Source organism: Neoarius graeffei, chromosome 12 (assembly GCF_027579695.1).
Source record: "Neoarius graeffei isolate fNeoGra1 chromosome 12, fNeoGra1.pri, whole genome shotgun sequence".
NCBI lineage: Eukaryota > Metazoa > Chordata > Actinopteri > Siluriformes > Ariidae > Neoarius > Neoarius graeffei.
The window spans coordinates 19,298,097-19,316,159 of NC_083580.1; the positions used below are offsets into that span (position 1 = coordinate 19,298,097).

General features: G+C 40.5%; 1 protein-coding gene across 2 annotated transcripts in view; it reads right to left on the reverse strand.

Annotated features, from left to right (window-relative positions):
* rapgef1b (Rap guanine nucleotide exchange factor (GEF) 1b) overlaps positions 1–6,428 on the reverse strand; it is a 96,105-nt gene extending 89,677 nt beyond the window's left edge. For both annotated transcript variants that reach the window (XM_060935623.1, XM_060935622.1), the window contains exon 1: positions 6,190–6,428. In XM_060935623.1, the coding sequence (XP_060791606.1) occupies positions 6,190–6,217 (28 nt within the window). In that variant the 5' untranslated portion in view covers positions 6,218–6,428. The remainder of the gene's footprint in view (positions 1–6,189) is intronic.
* Positions 6,429–18,063: the final 11,635 nt, after the last annotated feature.

An 18,063-nucleotide genomic window follows, 5' to 3' on the forward strand; every position in this document is an offset into this window, starting at 1 on the left:
ACAGAGACACACACAGGAAACGCACATAAAATAACACCACCACCACCTGTGCAAGCATAAACACATGATGTGCACTGCTGCTGACTCTGTATTCAACAGTACACATTAGACTAACTCCAGTGTGCGTGCATAACTGTGTGAGCACATATGCAATCCTGCTTTGCACTTATTTTCCCTCACTCTAATACATCCATTAATCTCATGTGCATAAGAGCAGGAAACATACTAAAAATGTACTTTAAGTTAGACATTCTGAAAAGGAGCAACATGATAGCATCATGCAAAGAGTGGCAGTCAGTCAAACACACCGTTTCTGAAAGACTGCGTCACACACTTGTTACATCATCATTAAAGGCCCGGTCCCACTGGCCGATGGACACAAAACGTATGCAAAAAGGACACAGCGGACGAGCAAAATTTCGGGGGTGGCTCTATCCGTTTTCATCCGCTCCAGAAATGGACAAAATTGGCGAAAATTTGCGAAAACAGAACAGAAAAGAATGGACGTGGGTAGTATATAGCGGGGATGTTAAATGCATGTTCATAGGAAGCCTAGTGGATGAAAGCAGATGGAAGTGGATGACAGCTCCGAAGGGGTTACCGGTGATAACTGAGAAGCGGACGCATAGCAGAAAGAGCGGATGCATAGCGGATGAAGGGGATGCATCACGTACGCCTAACGGAAACAAAGGGGATGTTGCGCGGATGTATATCGGATGCAGACCGTTCATTGCGCATGCGGGGGGTATGAATTGCGTCTGCTCTGCGGATATAAAGGGATGCAGCACGCACGCCGTCAGCATAAAGCGGAAAGACGTGCTGGCGGCTACATCGATACATCTCTACTGAAATCCAGATGATTTTCTCCCCCTTTTTATATAAAATATCCGCTAGGTGTCCTTCTACATACTCTAGACATACTCCAGACATCCTAAATATACGAGATACATCCCAGATATAAACGCTTTGTCCGTTTTGAATACTTTATATACGAGATGCATACGCTTACATCCTTTCTATTTCCGTGCTACTAACGATGAATAGACGTTTCATGTACCTTATCTTTCCTCCCTCTTTCCGTTTTCAGCTGCAGCGGATGCGAGTTGCGAGGATGCCCAGAGGATGAAGAGAGGATACAGCAGACGTTTAACGGATGATAACGGACATAGAACGTTTGTTGCTCGTATATGTCGCGGATTTACATCGTACACGGCGGAAAGTTCATCCGTTCTAAAAGTTTTGTGCAGCTCAAAACTTTTTGCGCGGATGAAATCACAGTGGACGGATGCTCGATGGATAGAGCGTATGAAGCACGTATGCAATGAGTACACAACGGATGCATAGCGTTTTTCAACGGATGGCAAAGATTTTTTTACGTTTTACATCCTCTTTGCATCCGTAAGTGCAGTGGGACCGGGCCTTAAGAAAGAAGACTAAAGCAGGATGAGACATGCTGTTTTAGGAAAATGATTAATGATGGCCAGATGCAGAGCGACATCCAAAAGTTGATTATTTTCCAATAACAACAGGTTCTAAAGTATTTTACTTCTTCTATATCACAGCAATTTACCAACAACTACAGTCTTTATTAGGCTAATTAAAGAATGATATGATGTAGTTTTTTTTATTCATTTATAGTTATGCTGAAGGCAGCTATAAACACTCGTTCCCTCACCAGCTTTTATTTTTTCTCTTTTAAACTTAAGATGTAAAAAAAACCCAGCAGCTTGTCATATTACCAAGAAACCACAAAGCTCTCCATCTTGAAAACTTAGCAACATCACCATATCAACAATCACACATTTTTAATTAGTTTATGTGGAGCATCAGCCATACGAGTCCTTGATGCGATAGAAGACAATGCATTAAAATGACTGCATTAATATATACCTTGTGATCTGAACTTCTTCAGCCAGAGCTGCTGTTCTAGAAAATTCATCACAGTCTTCTGACTAGAGATTGACATTTTTTCAGGATTCCTGCGAGATCACGTGACTGGGATGGGACAGGAAAAAAGTCAATGGGAACGGGTGGAGACGGGAATCACAATAACAATAGGGCAGTTTTTATATACAAATATGCAGGTCTAATATGAATAAACGCGATTTTCTTTATTTCTAATTGAACACAGGAACGGAATGGGATGGGAGTCATTCTTCCGGGATTGGGATGGGACAGGATTTTTTTTTTAATCTGTTGCAGGACTGGGAGAGAACAGGAGTATTTCTGTGGAAGTGGTATGGTACTGGAGTGCAAATCATTCTCATGTCCCCCTCTACTTCTGATGACTTAGGATCGAGAATTCAACAGCACTGTGCTGTAATTAAATAAATATGCTTGTCATCATTTTTCACATCTGCTTATCCATATGCCATCTTGCTCACCATAGCCAAGAATAAACACTTTTGAAAAGAGTCAGTCAGACAGGAAGGAAGCAATGTCTTGCACAATGTCTACGGTCTCTGTTGGCAAAATAATCCTCTCAGATAACGAACTTAAAAAAAAAAAAGCAGACACTAAACTCACGCATCAATCCAGAACATTCAGGACTATTACTACTACTACTACTACTAATAATAATAATAATAATAATAATAATAATAATAATAATAATAATAATAAAACAATAACAACAACAACAACAACAACTGAGTGTTAGGGGAAACATTAGGGAAACAATAAAGCATGCAGGTATTAGTAATAGGGTCAATCCATGTCAAATCAACAGAATGTCCGATTATAGTAAAACATGGCGTGTTTGATACCTTAATAAATTAAGAGTTTGGTTCCAAAACGCAAGAAGTGCCATTTAAAAAAAAAAATCAAGTTCCCACCAAAAGAAGTTTGGCATTTGATCCCTATTCAAAGTTCCAAAATCAATTTTATATAAAATGTGATGTCCACTATGTTTCTCTGCTTTTTATATCTGCTTTCTTTCCAAAATGCGACAAGCACCAGTACTGATTTTCCGCAGAACACGATTTCTCCGCTCAACCAATCACAGCGCACCATTCAAATACATAAACAGTAATAGCAGCTCCCACTGACCGTCAACATCTTAGAGAATCCCTGTCGTTTAGTGAGATTTTGAACAAAATAAATTAATAACTTTGATGTGTGTGTGTGTGTAAGGACTCTTTCTTAAATTCATGTTTTACATTATTATTATTCCAGTAGTGAATGTGGTCCAATGTTATTTTCCACTTTGAGCGCACCTGATTCCTCCAGGGATCCAGATATGCCACTTATACATGCATGTACGTATACAGGCACTACCTAAAAGCAGAACTTTCGATGAGTGTAAAATGTGTTAGTAAATAATCCCATGTTATTTAAAAAAAAGCAAATTAAAAATAAGCACTGGATAAAAACCCTCTCTCTTATGTAAATAAAGATACAAGTTTCATTGTCTGGTGATTAAGTGTTTATGAGATACGTTGCCTTGCACTTACGATCAGGTTCCCTGTGGTCGCAAAAGCCATCAAAAATTAGGTTGATACTTGACCATATTCTCTTCAGTATGGAGCTCTGTTCTGAATTTAACTGTACATGCTGTACAAGGTGTCCAAACTTCAAAATTTATAGTTCAGAATCAAAAGTTTGTCCTTTAACAAAAAAAAAGTTTCCATGTAAACATCTGACTGGGTCTATTAACATTCTATTAACAGAGCTTTGTGTGTAAAACAGATTGGGGCGTGTAGACAATAAGATGAAGGTAATTTGGGAAAATGTGTGGTCCAATAGAACGGATGGTCCAAGTTCAGAGTCTGTCATGTGTGTAGATCAATTTTATTTCTTGTTCTAGTTATATACATCACACAAAATTGTTATTAGTGATGCAATGGATTTGTAGCATTTTGGGGGGAAAAATAATCATTTTTTAAATATGCACTTGAATATAGGCTTAGGCAATATGCACTTGAATATAGGCTTTTTTTTTAATGTCCCATAAATCAAAAACTTTGATTTATTTCAGACATGCACCTAGGGGCTAAGAAAGTACTATAACATGAGTATTATATATAAAAACGAAAACGATCTGATGTGGTTCAGTGCGAAGATCTAGTAGGCTCCAAAGCCCGAAATAATTTTTATATACCATTTTCAGCAAGCCATAGTTTGGCAAGTACAGTATGCAACTGTGGGCCAACTATTTGAGGAGATGACTCATCCTTCACAGAATCCAGTTCATTGTTTGTTTGTTTTTATTTTGAAAGCTTCGAACAAAATATGCTCATCTTTTCTTTCCTTCGCAGCTGCGTGCAAGATGGCCAAGGCAAGTTCGGGTCCGTTACAACAGAATAAATATATGAAAATGGAGTGGATCGGTGAGAAGAATTTAAACTACAGATAGGCTACTTTCAGACAATATCTTCAATTTCATGTTACAATTTAAGACATGGCACTGGATGTCACTGAATTGTTGCAGACTGTTTTTGGAATACTGCCGGCATAGAAAATGGTGAGTCGCTACTTGGTGCAAAGGATTCTAGGAAAGGTGTACTGGTCAGCCCCTTTAATGACATTTAATAGTGTAGAACAGCCTTTCTCAACCAGGGTGCCGCGGCACCCTGGGGTGCCGTCTGGCTTTGTTAGGGGTGTCGTCAAAAAATTATACATTCTCATCTCATCTCATTATCTCTAGCCGCTTTATCCTGTTCTACAGGGTTGCAGGCAAGCTGGAGCCTATCCCAGCTGACTACGGGCGAAAGGTGGGGTACACCCTGGACAAGTCGCCAGGTCATCACAGGGCTGACACATAGACACAGACAACCATTCACACTCACATTCACACCTACGGTCAATTTAGAGTCACCAGTTAACCTAACCTGCATGTCTTTGGACTGTGGGGGAAACCGGAGCACCCGGAGGAAACCCACGCGGACACGGGGAGAACATGCAAACTCCGCACAGAAAGGCCCTCGTCGGCCACGGGGCTCAAACCCGGACCTTCTTGCTGTGAGGCAACAGCGGTAACCACTACACCACCGTGCCGCTCCATTATATATTCTAACACTGAAATAAATAAAATGAATTAAAATTCCCAAAAACGATAGTTACACTAATGCAGATCATCGCCGCCTCATGCATCATCAAAATTTGTCTCACGGCCCCCTTTCCCATGTCACAACGTCACTGCTGGGGTCAGCGTGACTGCGTCTATTTTATATGGGGGTGCCTTGAGAATTTGCATACTTCTGAAGGGTGCCGTGACTGAAAAAAGGTTGAGAAACGCTGGCGTAGAATAAACCCTGAAAACGTCAAGCATCTAGGACGAATAGTAAATATTTCACAAACTAAAGAAGACACGAGCTGAAAATTTTGCACAACTGTTGCTGAGTATAATCACATTATTATTAGGTAATTCCATGTACGATCAAAAGAATTAAAAAAAAAATTTTCCCTCCTGACCATCTGGGATGAAAAATAATGTTCATTAATGTGTCATGACGAAATGCATATTCTGAAATCTGCACAAAATACATAAACAACATTAATTTGATGTGAAAAAATAAAACAATGTGCAATTAAGCCATGCACTGAATTCCTGATCTTATGGATATAACAGTATATAGGCATACTGTACAACAGCATGCATGGAGTTATGGACATGTCCAAAGATAGAACCTGTACACAGTCATAACCTGAGACTTTTCCTTACATTTCAATAATAATGTGATTTTTATTTAAAGAAAAAAACAGCTCTAAATATGACATTATGGCACAAAAGTGCTAAAAATACCACGGTATACCGTTACACGTGTGTCTCGAGCTCCAGACTGAGATTGACAACAGCAGCAGCAGCGGCGGCGGCGGTCACTGCGGTTATCGCCAAAAACACTACATTTAAACACTCATTTCTCTAACAAACTGCTAAGAAATGCCACGAAAAGAAATAAAACTATTTAGACATATTATAAGCAATAGGTTTATCCAGTGAGAAAACTGGAATACTCATTTTCAACGAGTGAGAAATGGAAAAAGGGGGTCCGCTTAAAAGAAAATACCGGGGTTTTAGCTGCAAAGCTAACGGGTGCTAACACACAAGCTAACGGTTATGTCTGTTACAAACTGGCGCTTGTTGATATAAATATATATGAAGAGATATTTTAGCAGATAAAATATCTCTTTTAGTGTGTCAGGTTTTGGCATGTGTGTACGTTTCTTGTGTTTTTGGGTTTTACTCACCGTGTTTGCTCTCTATTTTCCCCGACATGGTCGCCCGGCGCTGGAGGTTTTCCAGAGAAAACGGGGGGAAAAAACAAATAACGTTCCTCTTCGTTAACGCACCATTTGCCCGAAGTTCATTTCGTTTGATTTTGTTCCCTCTTTAAATGAATATGCCCTCTGTCTGTCGCATGTTGGCGAGTGAAATGCTGCTCGCAGCCACTCACACTGTGTGTATCGGTGCAGCAGTGAGCGAGTGCGTGCCACACATACGCGTCAGTCAGGCGAGTGAGGAATGATTCGCAAAGGAACCGATTCCTTTGGCTGACTCCTTTAAAGTGCAAAGATTCAGAAACGCGCGTGATTCGAGCGTCTCTGGTCTTTAATCGGAGTTTATTTTGATCGTAGTGTACCATAACAATCAGAGGTGAGTTTCCCAAAAGCATCGTAGCACAAAGATGGTAGAACGAGCATCACAACGAGCACTCTCTCTCCTAGTTAAGATGCTCTTAGCGTTAAGAGGCTTTTGGGAAACCCACCTCAGGATATAATTATGGCTTTGTATCTAATAATTGTAAGAGACTATAACTGTAACTGTAGTGGTTAGCACTGTCATCTCACAGCAAGAAGGTCTGGGTTCGAGCCCTGTGGCCGGCGAGGGCCTTTCTGTGTGGAGTTTGCATGTTCTCCCCATGTCTGCGTGGGTTTCCCATCACAGTCCAAAGACATGCAGGTTAGGTTAACTGGTGACTCTAAATTGACCATAGGTGTGAATGTGAATGGTTGTCTGTGTCTATGTGTCAACCCTGTGATGACCTGGCGACTTGTCCAGGGTGTACCCCGCCTTTCGCCCGTAGTCAGCTGGGATAGGCTCCAGCTTGCCTGCGACCCTGTAGAACAGGATAAAGCGACTAGAAATAATGAGATGAGAGATAATGGGCGGCGCGGTGGTGTAGTGGTTAGCACTGTCACCTCACAGCAAGAAGGTCCTGGGTTCGAGCCCAGCAGCCGACGAGGGCCTTTCTGTGTGGAGTTTGCATGTTCTCCACGTAGGTTTCCTCCGGGTGCTCCGGTTTCCCCTACAGTCCAAAGACATGCAGGTTAGGCTAATTGGTGGCTCGAAATTGACCGTAGGTGTGAATGTGAGTGTTTGTTTCAGCCCTATGTGTCAGCCCTGCGATGACCTGGCGACTTGTCCAGGGTGTACCCTGCCTCTTGCCCATAGTCAGCTGGGATAGGCTCCAGCTTGCCTGCGACCCTGTAGGACAGGATAAGCGACTACAGATAATGGATGGATGGATGGATGGATGGATGGAATAAGGGGCGACACGGTGGTGTAGTGATTAGTACTGTCACCTCACAGCAAGAAGGTTCTGGGTTTGAGCCCAGTGGCCGATGGGGGCCTTTCTGTTTGGAGTGTGCATGTTCTCTTCGTGGGTTTCCTCCGGGTGCTCCGGTTTCCCCCATAGTCCAAAGACATCCATCCATTATCTGTAGCAGGGGCGATTTCTCAGAGACAACAAGGCAAGCCGAGCTTCCCCTAAAATTCTCTCCCCAAACTGCCGCATCTACGACGTTGAATTCTCATTAAAACAATAACTTGCATAACATAATATATGCCCAAGATTGTATTTATGTTCATAACTATCCTGTAACTTATTTGAGTGATGTCTGACGAACTTGCAGTTCGCTACGAGAATCACCTTTGCTGCCAGGCTGTAACCTTTCTTATTTCAATGGGCTCTATGGACTGGCAACAGTGTTGCCAGATTGGGCGGTTTTAAGTGCATTTTGGCGGGTTTTGAACATATTTTGGGTGGAAAACGTCAGCAGTATCTGGCAACACTGACTGGCAGCCGGGTATCTGTTGCAGTCTACGAGACGGCTCTGAACAGCCAATTTCGACTAGTTGTTATTGGTTAAAATCAACAAAATCGTCACTTCCAGGGAAGCCGGGCTTCTCTGGGACTAAACGAGACAGTGGGAGGGACAAGAAGCCGGGCTGATAAAGGATTATTGGAGGTAGTGTTTGAAAGACATGAGGAGGGCGGTACTTCGGCGAGGAACACGGAAGTATGATCAGTCAGTCCCTAGCGGATGTCGAGAAAGTGTAGTCGTGTGCTAAAGTGCTGTCCGAATTTCTTTTCATCTAAACGGTTCTTCTCATTGATGTCTCTGTACATTACTCTGTAAATAAATGTAAATATTACTCGTTGTGCTCCGTTAACTTTCATCCATTCTATCAGTTTGATCATTCGTGAATTCACTCGTTTATTTCATTTGTAGTTCAATCTGGTTGTAGGCTAGCTTGAGCCTTATTGGGATCTGCAGTGCTAGCTGCTAAGAGAAATTGGTAAAGTCTCTGGAAAGCACAACCAGCTGGTATGACAGGGTCACAGACCATTTTCTGGAAAAGGAGCGGAGGGCAGAATTTGTGTATAAATAGTGTTCATGTTCATGAATCTGAAGTGTGTATATTGTTCAGTAATGTTAAGAGAATGGTGGGCTCTGTGTTATAGGTTATACCTAGGTATAATATTCAAGGTTCTGTGTGTTGCATAGCCTACCTGGTTATGAATTTCCAGACTGTGTTGCAGAAGATCTTCAAGGATGTGTTGCACAGCTGGGTGTTGTGTTAAAGACTCTGTGTTGCATATCAGGGTATGATGTTCAAGGCTCTTCGTTGAATAGCCAGTGATTTTTGGATGTTTGATATTTTTGATTAAGGATATGAGGCACTAGCCTGGCAAGCCAGACTATAACATGAAATGTACAAGCAAAAATACTTTCTGCCACTAGGTAGGGTTGTCTAGTTCACTATGCTAATGGGGCACACCTTTCTATGCTTTGATATCCGGCCTACAGGTTTTACGATGAATGCGTAAAATGGGCTTCCCCTGTTTTAAAAACCAGCAGCCGCCACTGATCTGTAGCCGCTGATCCTATACAGGGTCGCAGGCAAGCTGGAGCCTATCCCAGCTGACTATGGGCGAGAGGCAGGGTACACCCTGGACAAGTCGCCAGATCATCGAAGGGCTGACACATAGGGCTGAAACAAACACTCACATTCACACCTATGGTCAATTTCGAGCCACCAATTAGCCTAACCTGCATGTCTTTGGACTGTGGAGGAAACCGGAGCACCCAGAGGAAACCCACGCAGACACGGGAGAACATGCAAACTCCACACAGAAAGGCCCTCGTCGGCTGCTGGGCTAGAACCCAGGACCTTCTTGCTGTGTAGTGTAACCACTACACCACCGTGCCACCCTCCAAAGACATGCAGTTAGGCTAATTGGTGGCTCTAAATTAACCGTAGGTGTGAATGGTTGTGTGTCTCTGTGTGTCAGCCCTGTGATGACCTGGCAACTTGTCCAGGGTATACCCTGCCTCTCGCCCATAGTCAACTGGGATAGGCTCCAGCTTGCCCATGGCCCTGCACAGGATAAGCGGTTACGGAGAATGGATGGACGGATAATTATAATGACTTGCTCCTTCATAATAATGAGAACATTTTCTCAAAATTATGACCAATTATCTCATTATTATGAGATAGCAATTCATGAGAACTTAAATCATAAATATGAGATACTAAGTCATTATTATGAGCTAGGATCTCATAATTGTGAGATAGAAAGTAATAATTATGAGAAAATTCTCTTATTATTGAGATATTAAATCATTATTATGAGAACTTAAGTCATAATAATGAGATACTAAGTCAATCTTCTCAAATTATATCATAATTATGAGAAGCAGGACATTATGGATTACAGCTTGAAAGTTCCTAGACATTACATTACAGGCATTTAGCAGACACTCTTACTCAGAGCAACATACAACATACCCAGAGCAGCCTGGGGTTCGGTGCCTTGCTCAAGGGCACTTCAGCCATTCCTGCCGGTCCAGGGGATCAAACCAGTGACCATTTGGTCCCAAAGCTGCTTCTTTAACCATTAGGCCATGGCTTCCCCGATGCTCCAATCTCGGAAACATACAGTTTAAATGGGAAACATGCTTCAGTTACATTGTGTTCACTAGAATTTTCCAGCACGTGTTTTTGTTGAAAATAATTTTTTCAATAAGGGAAATAAGGGTTTTTCTCTGTATAAATGTATTTCAATTAAAGGTTGGATTTTTCTTGTTTTTTCAGTGTGAGATGAAGCTACTTCACCAAAAGGTGGATTTTTTTTCAAACCCTTTTACAAATCTTTACAAGGGGTGCCAATAATTGTAGAGAGCATTGTATATAAACATAGATTGAAGTCCCTTAGGGTGATTTTTTTATCATATGCACACAAGTTATCTTAATTATCTTGCATACACAAGATACAGTAATAACTTGTTCCCAGAAGATAAAAATAAAATCACCTTTCAGAACTTTAGGGGCTCTGTAAAACTGTGTAATTGTAGTTGTATAACTATCACCACACAGATATAAGAATTCTCACCCATGAATTATAAGCTGTGATATACAGTATAGACAAAATGACAGAATGATTTGCTGTTATTGCTTTAACAATACTGTACTAGTGTATCCGGCAGCCAGGAAAGCTATTTTGTTTGAACTGAAATGATTTGAAAGTATGGCTGTTATTGTAGTTACAGAATCCAAAAACAACTCGCATCTGATTCACAGAAACGAGTCAATTGGAAAGATCTGAATCGTCACTTGTAATTCCAATCACTGAGACTGTGTGCCACTGGGGCTGTGATTTTCAGCTAGGACGTTTTCACCAGACAAACAGCACCTCCCATAGACCAGAATCAGTGTAGATTCAGCTTCTCATATCCTATAAATATACTTCATTCATTCATTCATTCATTCATTTAGGCATCCATTCACTTTCAGTAAGTGCTTTATCCTGGTCAGGATCATGGTGGATCTGGAACCTATACCTGAAATACTGGGCATGACACAGGAATACACCCTGGATGGGACACCAGTTCATCACAGGGCACCACGTCACACACATTGACACACTCATTCACATGCTAGGGACAGTTTAGAAGAGCCAAACCACATACCAGCATGCTTTTGGAGGTTTAGGAGATAGGAAGGAAATGAAGAATCCAGAGCAAACCCACTCTGAGGCAGAACATGTGAAATTCTCCAAAGACCGTAACCTGATCTCAGGATCAAACCAGGGACCGTGGAGCTGTAAAGTAGCAATTCTAAAATGCACTACAGTACTGTGCAAAAGTCTTAAGCACATGTAAAGAAATGCTGTAGACTAAAAATGGCTTAAAAATAATGAAATTAAATGTTTCAACATTAAAAAATTACTATAAACAGCAGTAAGCCATAATAAATGAAACAAAGTCAATATTTGGTATGAGACGACCCTTTACTTAAAAAAAAAAAAAGCAGTCTCAGGTATAATGAGAGCAGTTTTATAAGGAAATGAGCTGTAGGTTTTACTGAGCATCTTGCAGAACCAGCCACAGTTCATCTGGACACTTTGACTGTCACACCCGCTTCTTAATTTTGCACCAAAATCCAGTAGCGTTCATTATGTTTTCTTTTTTAATCGAAAAATGGTTTCTTATGGAATATACTGCTCAAATACAAACCCTTTTTCCTCTGTAACATTTAATTTTGTGCTGGGAAACAAATGTTTGGAACTCTAAAATGTTTTTGTGCTGACTCGATAATGTAACAGTCATAAAATAGAACTCTATAACAAAGTTTGTATGAAAAAAAGGGTGCCTAAGACTTTTGCATAGTACTGTATATTGAATATAATGGTTCTGCAAGGTATGTAGTGCATATACACTATTGTACAAAAGTCTTGTGCACTCTATTTTTTAGTACAAAAAAAATTACATTTCAGGAAAATGTTTGTATGTCAGTAAAGAAAGCAACATATTACCTAAAAAATAACTTTAGGCATATGCCTAAGACTATTACACAGCACGATATATATATATATATATATATATATATATATATATATATATATATATATATATATATATACACAGTGCCTTGCAAAAGTATTCATACCCCTTGAACTTTTTCACATTTTTCCACCTTACAACCACGAACTTAAAAGTTTTTTATTGAGATTTTATGTGATAGACCAACACAGAGTAGCACATAATTGTGAAGTGAAACAAAAATGATAAATGGTCTTCAAAATTTTAAACAAATAAAAATCTGAAAAATGTGGTTTGCATTAGTATTCAGCCCCCCTGCGTCAATACTTTGTAGAGCCACCTTTTGCTGCAATTACAGCTGCAAGTCTTTTGTGGTATGTCTCTACCAGCTTTGCACATCTGGACACTGAAATTTTTGCCCATTCTTCTTTGCAAAATAGCTCAAGCTCAGCCAGATTGGATGGAGAGCGTCTGTGAACAGCAATTTTCAAGTCTTGCCACAGATGCTCAATGGGATTTAGGTCTGGACTTTGACTGGGCCATTCTAACACATGAATATTCTTTGATATAAACCATTCCATTGTAGCTCTGGCTGTATGTTTAGGGTCATTGTCTTGCTGGAAGGTGAATCTCCTTCCCAGTCTCAAGTCTTTTGCAGCCTCCAACAGGTTTTCTTCCAGGATTGCCCTGTATTTAGCTCCATCCATCTTCCCATCAACTCTGACCAGCTTCCCTGTCCCTGCTGAAGAAAAGCATCCCCATAGCATGATGCTGCCACCACCATGTTTCACAGCGGGGATGGTGTGTGCAGGGTGATGAGCAGTGTTAGTTTTCAGCCACACATAGCGCTTTGCATTTAGGCCAAAAATTTCAACTTTGGTCTCATCTGACCAAAGCACCTTCTTCCACATGTTTGCTGTGTCCCCTACATGGCTTCTTATGCCTGTCTTTCAACAATGGCTTTCTTCTTGCCTCTCTTCCAAAAAGGCCAGATTTGTGGAGTGTACGACTTATAGTTGTCCTGTGCACAGATTCTCCCACCTGAGCTGTGGATTTCTGCAGCTCCTCCAGAGTGATCATGGGCCTCTTGGCTGCTTCTCTGACCAGTGCTCTCCTTGCTCGCTCTGTCAGTTTAGGTGGACGGCCATGTTTTGGTAGGTTTGCAGTTGTGCCATACTTTTTCCATTTTTGAATGATGGTTTGAACAGTGCTTCTTAAGATGTTCAGAGCTTGGGATATTTTTTATAACCTAACCCTGCTTTAAACTTCTCCAGAACTTTATCCCTGACCTGTCTGGTGAGTTCTTTGGTCTTCATGATGCTGTTTGTTCTTCAGTGTTCTCTAACGAACCACTGAGGCCTTCACAGAACAAGTGTATTTATGCTGAGAGTAAATTACACACAGTAGGACTCTATTAACTAATTAGATGACTTCTGAAGGCAATTGATTGCACTGGATTGTATTTAGAGGTATCAGAGGACAGGGGGCTGAATACTAATGCACACCACATTTTTCAGATTTTTATTTGTTTAAAATTTTGAAGACCATTTATCATTTTCGTTTCACTTCACAATTATGTGCTACTCTGTGTTGGTCTGTCACATAAAATCTCAATAAAAAACTTTTAAGTTCGTGGTTATAAGGTGGAAAAATGTGAAAAAGTTCAAGGGATATGAATACTTTTGCAAGGCACTGTATATATATACACACACACAGGTAGTCGTCGACTTACGACTGCGTTTGGTTACGACTGACCAGTCGTAAACCAATCTGGTCGTAAGTGGGCCTGTGTTAAATGAACATAAGTATATTGTGATGTGTAATGATATTGTAATCATCTTAAAGTCTTATTTTATCAACATTTTCTTATTTCATTACCTTGGCTCATTATTTGGTTTAAGTCAAACACTGCATACTACACTGCGTACAGTACAATTTGTTTAATATGTGCAAAATAAAAAATACAAAATACAGGTGTGAAAAATAGAAAACATTTTAGTTTGAAACATACCAAAATACAAATGTAAAACATAGCAAAATACAAAACTTAGTGACCGCTGGCATCTCTGGTGCTTGGCTGTAGGTCGTCTACGTCATCATCAGCTCTTGCAGTGCTCGGGCTGGTGGAAGGATTTGCTCGTTTCATAAACCAGGAGCTGGGGCGGAAACTGTATGACAGAGTGTGCGAAGGAGCGCGAGAGAGACTGCGTGTGTGCCTGGAGCTGGGGCGGAAACTGTTATATGCGGCGAGAGGCGCTGCCGGGAGCTGGGGTGGAAACTGCCATACGCTCAGCTAGCTCAGCTGGGAAACACTTGCCAGTCATAACCAGACGGTCGTAAAGTCGATCGGTCATAAGTTGCATAGGTTGTAAGTCGACGACTACCTGTATGTGTGTGTGTGTATATATATATGAAATATTCATCTAGTTTAGATTTCTCATTAGTCTATGAAGCAGAACAACTATATTTATCACACGTACATTTCAGCACAGTGAAATTCCTCTCTGCATTTAACCCATCTGAAGCAGTGAACACACATGCACACGCATGTGAGCAGTGAGCACACACACATACCCAGAGCAGTGGGCAGCTATGCTACAGCACCTGGGGAGCAGTTGGGGGTTCGGTGCCTTGCTCAAGGGCACTTCAGCCCAAGGCTGCCCCATGTTAACCTAACTGCATGTCTTTGAACTGTGGGGGAAACCAGAGCACCCAGAGGAAACCCATGCAGACACAGGGAGAACATGCAAACTCCACACAGAAAGGGCCCCATCAGCCGGCAGGCTTGAACCCAGAACCTTCTTGCTGTGAGGCGACAGTGCTCACTGCACTTTAGACAATCACTAACTTCTCACAGGAATCATGAAAATGTCCTCGAATGACTACCAGAATCACCAAACATCCATCCATGCATCCATCATCTACATTGTTTATCCCACGAGGGTTATGCTGGAAGCTGGAGCCAATCCCAGTTGACACTGGATAAGAGGTGGAGTTTGCCAAAGACAGACAACCATTCACACTCACATTCACACCTATGGGCAATTTAGAATAGCCAGTTAACCTAATCTGCATATCTTTGGACTATAGGAGGAACAAACAAACTCCATACAGAAAGGCCCCAGTCTACTGGCAGGTTCAGATCCAGAATCTTCTTGCTGTGACAGTAACTTATAGTCTTAATCACTGCACCACCATGCTGCATAATCACTAAAGATGGCATGAAACAAATATTTTTTTTGGATTTACCTCCAATTTTCTCCCTCATTTTTGATATGGCCAATTTCCACCCACCAGACAGCTCTCCCTGTCACATGACAACTACCAACCAGGGAAGGCGAAGATGACAACAGCCAACCACATCTTTTCAAACTGCTGCTCATGCAATATTAGGGGACGGCGTAACACACTCAGAGGAAAGTGCTATCCACCCACTTCCATATGCATGACCTCACAGACGCCCATGAGTGGCTAACGTCTGCGAAGGGCCACTGGATGATAGGGCAAATGCCTTTCTGTTGCACACAAATATTTTTTTTAAATGTGAACATAGTTAATGTGTGTCAGGGTGGACTTTTCCTTTAAAATACTCTCAAGAGCAAGACAGAGAGATGAGAGATGCTTTACTGAAACACACATGCGCAGAAATAACTCAGGCCATTCATACAGTAAGCAGCTGTGTGCACCTAATGCATGTCATACCGGATGTATTTAACCTTTGTGGTGAGCAAAAGTTCCCTTCCGAGACACAAATCCCATTCCTACAGACCCTGATAACTTGTTCCAGCATGATTCAGACATACACATGTTGTAAACATGTCTATAAAATTGGCTCGAACCAGACAAACCCAAAGCTATCAGATGGCTCAGTCTGAAGATGAACTCATCATTCTGAAATATTACTCATCTATAAACTAGAGATTTTTTTTTTTAAATTGTACAAATATTATGTTTACATGTTTGGCCCAAACTTAGTGGTGAACTTTGCAAGATTCACGTGATACTAATTGTATTTGAATGTGATTGTAGGTTCAAATAAATAGCTTTGTGTGTGGGCTCACTGTAAATTCAGTTTAGTTCCATTCCAAAATGTGTGTGTGTGTGTGTGTGTGTGTGTGTGTAAGGAGGTGGAACGTGGAATGCATGGCCTCAGGATGTGATGGAGATAAAAGCACACAATGGAGAATATGCGACATGTTAAGGCATGAAGGAAAAGAGAGAGAGAGAGAGAGAGAGAGAGAGAGAGAGAGAGAGAGAGAATGAACAATCAACAATGAACAGTAGTTTCTGAGTGTTATGAACAGGGTTTCTTTTTGTTTGTTTGTTTGAAATTATAATCTACCAGATTCAGTTCCATATAAACATGGTCTTAAGTCACTGTTCAATTCGTACTCGGATGAATGTGTGTGTTGCATAATTTGGATGAATGATTTTGGAAAAAGAATTTTAGGAATTAGTAATTTTAGGAAGCAGTTATCAAAAAAGCTAGACTCTGCTACCCTCTAGTGGCCAAATTCTAGAAACACAAGCCTGCTCGAGCAGACTCTCTCTCTCTCTCTCTCTCTCTCTCTCTCTCTCTCTTTCTGAAGTTTTTTTTTGCGTTGAAAGAATTCAGTGAAAGCTTGTGTCTAAAGGAGCTTACACATTTAATGAAAGAAAATTAGATAATTTTTCTTTTCTGATACTAATACTGAAACCTTGAGCATCAGTCAATACTGAGAGCTGTTTGATATTGTCTTCTTCACCATTTTTTTTAAACCAAAGGGCAAAAGCAAGGAATTTCCACCTGTTTTGGTGCCCGTGTTCTTCATCATCATCATCATCATCATCATCAATGGGGCCAGCTCACCCTTCCCAGAAGCCTTTGCACTCGGAAGTCACCATTTTCAATGCCATTAATATTGCATTGTGTTACATTTGGGAAAAAGAAAATATGGCAACATCCTCAGCCATAGATCATAAATTGTAATGGCAAATTGAAGATATTCTGTCAAAGTAGTTATATTTTAATAACTGATTAATCTTACAACAGACTTGCAGCAATATAATAATAATAATAATAATAATTCATTTGTTTATGCTGATGCCAGATGTTTTCTGGAAAATCTTAACTGTGGTTCAATAGACAGCCTTTAAAGTTTCATTTCTTTCTTTCTTGTTACTGCAGTATCATTACATAGTTCTACACTAGATGGCAGACACACTGCTCTCATTTCAGAGGCTTCACTGCAATAAAATCCATTAAATCTACATTTCCATCCATCCATCCATCCATCCATCCCGCTTTATCCATCAGTGTCGCGGAGGAGGCTGGAGCCAATCCCAGATGACCTCAGGCAAAATGTGGGGTACAACCTGGGCAGGTTGGCAATCTATTACAGGGTTACATTACAATCAAAAACATATTTTATATAACTTGAATGTGAATGTTTAAATGTATGTTACCTCACTGTTGTAGTTATTCTCAACAGTTTGTTGGTTTGGTTTTTGTCCACAGTATGCTAATTTCTCTCTCTCTCTCTTTTTTTTTTAATGCTAAGTATATTTCCTTAAGTATACTTTTGTGTATCAAGTATACTGATATCAATGTACTTACAGTATACTTGTAAGTAAACTAATCTAATACTTCTTGGGACTAAATTGGCCCACTTTTAGTTTATAAAAAGTATACTTTAAGTCTAAGAGAAGTAAACTTTGAGTATACAACTAGTATTTTTTTTATTTTGTACTGCAAGCATACGACAAGTAAACTTATATACTAATAGTTTACTACTTCTATACTTGTAGTCCACTCTTTAGTTTGCAAAAGCATACTTCATAGTATACTGGAAATATACTATGAGTTTACATGTTTTATACTTCTAGTCCACTTTTTAGTTTAATAAAGTATACTTTGTAGTATACTGGAAATCTACTACTGGTTTACTCGTTACACACTTCTAGTCCACTTTTTAGTTTATAAAAGTATACTTTATAGCAAATTGGAAATATACTATTAGTTACTGGTTATATACT